Here is an 8663-nt window from a genome sequence, read left to right as displayed (position 1 = left end):
AACATGGTTAACAGTAGTTCTGTTAAAAATGGGCTGTCTAGCTTATGAGCTGTGCAAACTCTTTGTTGTATATTCCTTTTTGATACTCCCTGTGTAAACAAATATAAGAGCATTTAGATCACTATTTTAGCGATCTAAACACTCTTATATTTCTTTACAGAGGGAGTACCATTTATAGAGAGTTCTGCTTGTACTATCTGTAGGGGTTCATCCTGCAATTTCAATGTGCACATACACATCATCCACAACAATGTCATCACCACCGGCCGCGTCAGTTGATACCACAAGTGAAGGCACCACCAATCAAAGTTATTCCCGAAGCCAGACAAAGATCAAGATCCACATGCAAAGAGAGGTGCCCCTCCCCGATCAACATCATATCCCCTTACATCGGGATCTGGCACCTGCCACTCCCTACGCTTTGCGGTAAGTACACCATATCATCCCCTGGGTACACTGCTAGCTGTTTACTATTATCATGTACACTCCATAGAGAACAACAAAATAGGATCCTTGCTGATGTATCACCACCGGTTTTATCATTCACAGGCTGCTGATGCAGGGAGTAGGCATCAAGCAATAGACAAAAACCCAGTTGGGTTGGTGCAGTTTGGCTGTGTCACGGTTTAGACGGCCCTCATCGAGCAAATTCTGAGTTTGGCAAACTGGACAAGAACAAATAAGCAGTGGGTCGTGTACTTGGTAGACACTGAGAGTTCCATCTCGAACTCATCCATCCGTAGCTTGTGTTCCCTCAACCTGACCCTAATGGTTCATATTAATCTGTGCAGTGATGTGAAGCATCTAATAAATCTTCGACGGGCATTGCAGCGGAAGGTAAGCTTGGATTTGGTCCCTGCTATGCCAATTGTGGGTGATCTATAATATGTTGTAATTTTATAAATTGTTAGTGGTTTCTCTGTATTGCATAATAATGTTTCTGGTAATCTTGGTAATGTAAGCACGCTAGATTTGGCCATAAACGGGTCTATTTCTGATGCCAAGGGACTATTACAAGTAGGTCCATGGGTTCCCATAGATAATAGTACCAAAAAGCGAAATACGATACAAAAACGAGGACCTGGATCCCGAGCAGCTGGTCAAGAACATTACTGAATCAAGTGCGGAGGCCAATGCAAGGGGTCATTAGTTTAATGCTCTGTCACATGGCTAATCAAGTATACACTATTTAACATGATGACTCCCAGCTCCGTTAGTTCCTCTACTCGCCTTCTCCATAGAACATTAGTGAGCGGGCTGCTGGATCTCTTCATCTTGCGACTACGTCTCTCTGCTATTGTCTGAGGTGAGTACCTGCTATTTCACCATATGTATGCCCATTTTTCTTGTTATAGCTACCTTGTTTCTTCAATTGCGAGTTTGATTTTACGAAATTTTCTTGCGTCTCATGTGAGACAGAGTGGTCTAGTCTAACTTAGATGTTTAGATTAAAAATCACAATGGAAACAATAACCAAATGAAATGCACAGGTAGCGGAAATGGAATGATAATACTTAACTTTGTTTGCTTTAGTCTTTTAGAGAACATGGTTAGAACTTAGAAGAGAATTATTTTGGACAGCAATTCCGTTTCACACCTTGAACGTTGCTGGCAATGGACCCAAACGCACAACAAATGGATGACAAACATCACAACTGCATGCATCAAACACAAGAACACATAAATCACATTAAAAAAATCACAAAAACCGCAGCGCAACCATGCAAAATGCTCGCCCAACTTCAGAAAAGAAGACACCAGATCCACCTTCACGCTGCCCATACTCACATCTACCACATTACCCACCTTCACGCTGCCCATACTCACAAATCCCACTGTGGGTAGTCTAAACCCAACTAGCTAGTTGCAAAAATGATCTTTGAGGGATACATTTTTATAATGAATTCATCATACATACACTAGGACTTTAACTATGGGGGCCAGGACAAAATTAAGGGCCAAAGCCCGTGTTCCCATCCTAGCTCATTGAAAATGAAAGGCAGTCTGATCCAGCACGTCTTCATGGTTTTCATTATTGATCTTAATAGCGTGCCCTGGCACTCAAGGTTCCATGTTAATGAATCAACTGTTACTTGCCCAAAAATGAGTGCTACAACGGTAATGTGTATCAGTAGTTTACTAAATGGGTACACAAAACTAGGACATTATTCTTGTACACCTTTCAAAGTACTCCGTCCGTCCGAAAATACTTGTCAGAGTAATTCCGGACAGAGGGAGTACTAGACCATGACCGCGTATCATGGAGTCTGGAACTCTGGATCAGGTCAAGTTCACTATTGACTGAAGATGCCATCAACGTGCTAATCAACTACTCCCTCCGTAAACAAATACATACTAAGATAGTGATCTAAAATGTCTTATATTTTAGTTTACAGAGGGAGAACTAGATAGATCATCTTATAATTACTACATGATTGAGTACCTAATCTTTTGGCATTAGTTCAGTGGGCGCCCAAATTTTGTCTCAACTCTGCATGCACAAGTGGCCTGTACTAATTTTGTGGATCGATGTACTCCTACTGACAGCTCCTCGATCCCTGTCGGGTGTTCTTTACTACTCCCTCCGTTCCTAAATATTTGTTTTTTTAGGATTTCAAATGGACTATTACATACGGATGTACGTAGACACATTTTAGAGTATGGATTCACTCATTTTATTTCGTATGTAGTCATTTGTTGAAATTTCTAGAAAGACAAATATTTAGGAACGGAGGGAGTAGTACGGAGCAGGTCAGTTTTTTGGTAGTAGATGAAAAGGCCCAAACCCCTTCTCTTTGAAAATCAAACACCGTCTGACCAGGCCAAGTTTTTTTTTATTGGATCAGCTGTGGATCTCGATAGCTGTCATAGGCGTGCCGTGGCATTAAAGGTGCCATCAAATGGCTAATATCAAATGATCTATATGCACAAATGTCTAGACAAATTAAGCTAGTAATACCAAAGGGTTGCCTAGACTTTATAAATGCAGCTAGCTTTCGCCCCAGTAAATAATGTGTTTAGGCAAGATTTGAGTGCTAGAGGGAAATGTATCTGGAAATGGCGGCGTAGCTAATTAATAGCATCAGTTCATATTCTTTGTCTCTAGTTAGAAGTCGACCCAATTACTCCTTAATTCTGATTGTGGAGACACTAGCCTTACAAAATGGGCTATATTTTTTATCACGAGGCAACATCTTAATCTTGTAGCTCATCCTTCCCACACCGATCTAAGACAACTTTTTTTTAAAGAAGGAAGACCCCCGGCCTCTGCATCTGGGTGATGCATGCAGCCACTTTATTAATTATTCATAGAAGATCTTATAAAGAAATACAACAGTTAGTCTGAAACCATCGTCTAGGCAACATCAGTCGCTACTCCTATCCAGTTGATGAAGGGATGCTCATAGTCCGGGCCAAATACCACAGACCTCGCAGGCAAGCCTAACATCTAAGACCTGAGGCCCCAACCTAGCCACTTGTCAGGTCTAGGGCACACACTGGTCCGGCGTGCTCTCAGAGGCCGCCGCCGCCAACTGCCGCTGCTCCATCTTCAGAGCTGTACTGACGCATCAACCTTGCATGGTCTAGTTGTCGTCGACGCCACCACGGCGCCCAATGACACCACCTCCTTGCAAGCAAAGAGCTGAGCATGTCGCGGTCGCCACTGAGACACATCAATACCATGCCGCCAAGTGCCACCAGCCGACACAACTTGAAGTCTTTGGAAGATCTATCGAGCGTAGCACCTGCCGACCAGGCATGACAAAGCGTAGCATCTGTCGGTCAGGCATGACTTGACATCTCAACCGAAGCTCCGTGCAACATAAAGCCGCTCCACCTCCTACCTCTATCTTCCAGCGGTGCTCCACAAACGATGCTCCCAAGATATAAACGACACCGCAGTGCCGCCATCGTCCGATCTAGAACACCAGATCCTAGGGTTTCCCGTGGAGTAGCACGAGTGGGTCGATAGTAGTTACACGATGATGTCTGCATCAAGGTAACGACGTAGAATGCCGCCACTGCCTGCCGTCGGCTCGGTTTTCACCGGCAACCTTGTGTCCCCAACTCGCAGTCGGGACTAGATAATGGATCTTGAGATCCGATCACCAAGCCTCTTCCGACCACCTCCGACGAAGAAGATGACCACCACCACTGGCCAGCAAACCGACGCAAGAGGAAGTAGGGCGCTGCCAGCGTGCGCCCTGGCCAGCACCACCGGCGCTAGGCCCGTCCGGGACCATGCCCCATGGCCGGGAACAGCGGCAAGCGCTGCCACGACGGAGACGCAGACCTGAAGCCCAGATCCAGCCCACCCACAAGGCGCCAAGTGGCCACCACCAAGCGCCGTTTAGGGGCAGCCCCGCCGCCGTGAGGGACGCCCCCCCACGGGCAACAAGCGCCAGCCACCGGTGGACCACCGCCGTGCACCACCGGCCGCCGCGAGATCTGCGCGGGGCAATGGCGAAACGACTAATAGTCATTTCTGAATAAACACGAGGAGGACTGCTATATCTCGTTTGTTTTATGAAGTCAGGTCAAGTTTATAGTGATTATAAGTTCCCCATTACATGCCTAATGAAATGATACATGCACAAATTAACTCAAACTGAATTGGTGCGTTGACTTCGCACTCTTTAAGTTGTTGACATCCTCTCGCATGGAACACTAGTGTGCCTGCTAGCTGTTCTCTTCATTGTGCGACTACGTTCGTTCTCTCTGGGTTGTCTGAGAGAGGTGTGTAGTTCTACGCCGACGAGATTAATCATGCCTAAGGATGTTTTTTTATTCGTTTTGATTGTAATTGGCTCGTTTCTTCCGTTGCTGGCTAGTTTGTTGTTTAGGGAAATCTTCTTCCATTGTTAGTTTGATTTTTATGGATTTTTCTTGCGCCCCCCTTGACTTGAGCCCCACAAACGCCATTGCCAGTTCGCCACGACCTCGCATCGAACCGCCGCCGCCTCCACCCTCCTCTCCCTACCCATTAGCGGAGGCTGCCTGCTACTCATGCGGTCATGGACGTCGCCTTCTCTTCTTCCCCATCGCCAATGCGAGCTATTCTTCCTCCTTTCCGCGGCGCAGTCATGATGCTAAGCCCGGATCAGTGGGCATCCCAATTTTGTCTCAAATTTGCACAAGAGTGGTCGGGCTGTGGATTGCTGTACTCCTACTAGCACCTAGCTTCTCCATGTCAGGTGTTCTTTACATACGCGTGCATTTACGGTCAATAAAGCTAGTAGTTTATTGGTTGTTTTTCACTATATATCCCCATTGAAAGAGAACTAAGCAGAAGCTAATCTAGCTAGCTAGCATTTCTCTTCTCCTTTGGAGTACCCCATTCACTTTCCTTTGTAGCCAAGTGCGTTACTTACTATTTCATCGAGTTAATTTATTCTTAAATTTGCTATAACTACCCTGTTTTCTGTAGCTACCATTTTGAATAATTTTGTGGAACCTTATTGCAACTAGAATTAGTGTTGGCATGGTTTGCAGATTTCCTCTTCAAAACTAGCGGCTAATCATTTACACATCATTGTATTTGTTCCCATTTTTCTCCTGCTGCAGTTAAATCAGAATATAGATGGCAGAGAATACATCAACAACTAGTTCATTGGAAGGACAACATGAAGAGCTATGGATGGACCAACTTCTTCTGGAAGCAGCCACATCCGGCGATTCCGCATCAATGAAGGACATGGCATCACAGGATCCAAGCATGCTTCTTAGCACAACTCCAGCTGGGAACACCTGTCTTCACATATCGTCCATCCATGGCCATGAGGCATTTTGCCAGGATGTGGTGGCCCTGGAGGTGTCTCTTCTCACTACAGTAAACCTGGATCGAGAGACACCACTTCTTGCCGCGGTGAAAAGTGGTTCTGTCATCTTGGCTTCCGTTCTACTCCGTTGGTACCGTGAACATCGACTGAGCAAGGCAATCTTGGAAAAAGACATTGATGGCTGCAATGCACTGCACCATGCCATTCGCAGTGGCCACAGGAAGCTTGCGCTGGAGCTGATAGATGCAGAGCCGGTTCTGTCGACACATGTGAATAGAATGAACGAGTCACCTATGTATATTGCAGCGATGAGGGATTTTACTGATATTTCAGAGAATTTACTTGAAATTCCTGTTTCTGCTCATATGGGACCATGGGGCCAGAACACTCTGCAGGCTGCCGTGAAAAATGGAAACGCAGGTGAGAACCAGTGTGTGCATGTATATATTTCCCGAGTTTGGGACTGTAGCAATTGTCCATTGATGCCCTCCAACCGCTGTGTGGGTGCATGGGGCTGTGTAGCATGGTTGCCTGCTCACTTGCTCAGCTCAATAGTACAACTAGTTGATGAATTATTGTTTACTCCTGGTATTTTGTTACTCTATTAGTTTACAACCGGGAATAAGAATTTGAATGTGCAATATTATCTAGAGCACGGTACATTGATGTTATAGAACCATTCTAGTATATCATTACTAGTCCTCACAAGGACTATCGTCATCCCATTGCTAATTAACCGTTGTTCATGTACTGATTTGTTTTCAGGTTTGGCTAAGAGAATTGTGGAAACACGTCCTGGGCTGGCCAAAGAAGCCGATAACAATGGGTGTACTCCGCTAAGTTCAGCTGTATATCGTGGCCTGGTTGACGTGTTACGAGTATTGCTGGAACATGATTGCTCTTTAGGGTATGATGTGCCAAGTAATGGTAATCCTTTCCTTAGTTATGCTGCATATGAAGGTCACCTCGATGTTGCTCAAGAGCTTCTTAAATACTGTCCTGATACTCCTTACCGTTCAACACAAGATGCCTGTTGGACATCCCTCCATGTAGCTGTATACGAGGATCAAGTGGAGTTCACAGAATTCATCTTGAGGACCCCACAACTTCGGAAACTCATTAACATGCGAGACTCCAACGGGAAAACTGCTCTACATTTGGCGGTAGAGAAGTGCAATCCTAAAATGGTTGTTGCTTTGCTGTCTCACGATGACATAGACACAACTGTGCTTGATAATGAAGGTGTTACAGCAGCTTGGGTATTAGCTCATATCATTGATCATGCGAAGACTTTAAACTGGGTATGTATATTATCAACACACACACACACGCGCACACGGTTACAAAAAAGAAAGAAAAAAAACTCTTTACTGTATTGTTCTGAAAGGAACTCACCATAGAACCATCAATGCTGCAACATACAAAAAATTTTGTAGTCCACTATTTGGCTCTGTTCTAAGACTAATAGTGACATAGAAAACTTTATATTACAAATTTAAATTTTGTTTATAAATTTATATAGTCCGTCCGTTTCATAATGTAGTGCATATAGAATTTTTTTGAAGTCAAACTTTGAAAACTTTGACCATTGTTTTAGAGATAACTATTTTTATCTACAATACCAAAATTATAACGTATAAAAGTTCATTTTATAATGAATCTAATGATATAACTTTGGCATTCTAGATGTAAAAGTTTTTCTCCGTAAATTTGGTCAAAGTTTGCGATACTTGACTTTTCAAAAAATCTATATGCTACAATATGGAGCAGAGGGAGTAACATATTTGTACTTCAGTATTATCAACATCATTGACTAGTTTGCTTATCAATTTAAATATATGGTCAAATTTAATTTTGGTTCACTTTTTCTCAATACTATAGATCCATGTAATAGAATTGCAAATCTCTGTTATTACACTATGATCTTCATGTGCGCCTTCTTTGAATATATGCAGAATGAAGTGAGCATGCTTATGGTGAGAGCTGATCCGCAAGATGCCAAAACTCTTTATAATCTTCACACGCATACCAAACACAAAGCGACCTTAGAATCAAGGAAGGAGGCGAAGTCACTAACTCAAACATACACAAGCAACACTTCGCTAGTGGCGATCCTCATCACGACAGTCACCTTTGCCGCTGCCTTCACCCTGCCTGGAGGATACAGCAATGATGCCGGAAGCGAGGGACTTCCCATCATGTCTAGGAAGTTATCATTTCAGGCATTCTTGATTTCTGACGTCTTAGCAATGTGCTGCTCATTTGCTGTCGCCTTCATATGCATCATAGCAAGGCGGGGGGATTATGAGTTCTTGATTTATTACATATCCGCCACTAAGAAGCTTATGTGGTTTGCATATGTGGCAACAACTACGGCATTTTCAACTGGTTTATACACTGTGTTGGCTCCACGTCTTCACTGGTTGGCTATTGCAATTTGCGTCATGGTAGCTTTGTTGCCCATTTTCACTAAGCTGCTGGGCGAATGGCCGGTGTTGAAGCTCAGATTTCGGCTTGGTAAAACTTTCAACTCTGATCTCCTTGACATGGTGTGACTTCAACCATCCGTCTTATGGTCATGATTTCTGATAGTACTTCGAGGTTTATATGTAATAAACATTATTGGGCCAGCTACTTGCTCTGTATTTGTTAACTCATTGGGACAGAATGTTGTACTATGTACCATTCTTGCATTTGTTTCAAACTTGCGGAAAATTCTAATAATCTTGTATGATGTTGGTTCCATCTCCGACTCTCGGTAGAGATGATTCATGACATCTGTAATGGCAATGGCAATGTCCATTTTTTTTTTGTTTTGCTATTCCATAAGCGTCATGCATTGCAGCATCACATCTATCCATCGACAGCGGCAACAAAACGGTA

At 43.7% G+C, this 8663-nt stretch overlaps 1 protein-coding gene across 1 annotated transcript; it reads left to right on the top strand.

The window, feature by feature from the left end:
* The first annotated feature begins 1233 nt into the window (after nucleotides 1–1233).
* LOC119282703 (ankyrin repeat-containing protein ITN1-like) lies at nucleotides 1234–8462 on the top strand. The gene is made up of 4 exons (XM_037562830.1): nucleotides 1234–1306; nucleotides 5566–6200; nucleotides 6546–7081; nucleotides 7736–8462. The coding sequence occupies exons 2-4, from the start codon at nucleotides 5582–5584 to the stop codon at nucleotides 8333–8335; spliced, it is 1755 nt and encodes a 584-aa protein (XP_037418727.1). The 5' UTR covers nucleotides 1234–1306; nucleotides 5566–5581; the 3' UTR covers nucleotides 8336–8462.
* The last annotated feature ends 201 nt before the right edge of the window (nucleotides 8463–8663 follow it).

This window comes from Triticum dicoccoides, chromosome 3B (genome assembly GCF_002162155.2).
Source record: "Triticum dicoccoides isolate Atlit2015 ecotype Zavitan chromosome 3B, WEW_v2.0, whole genome shotgun sequence".
Classification (NCBI taxonomy): domain Eukaryota; kingdom Viridiplantae; phylum Streptophyta; class Magnoliopsida; order Poales; family Poaceae; genus Triticum; species Triticum dicoccoides.
Note: the sequence above shows the minus strand (reverse complement) of the source record. Positions and strands in the feature narration are given on the sequence as shown.

What these genes read in the sequence shown, in the direction of transcription:
- LOC119282703 (XM_037562830.1), top strand. Translation starts at nt 5,582, where the DNA reads ATGGCAGAGAATACATCAACAACTAGTTCATTGGAAGGACAACATGAA. An exon ending in CGTGAAAAATGGAAACGCAG is followed by an intron (nt 6,201 to 6,545) that starts GTGAGAACCAGT and finishes ATTTGTTTTCAG; the next exon opens with GTTTGGCTAAGAGAATTGTG. An exon ending in ATGCGAAGACTTTAAACTGG is followed by an intron (nt 7,082 to 7,735) that starts GTATGTATATTA and finishes GAATATATGCAG; the next exon opens with AATGAAGTGAGCATGCTTAT.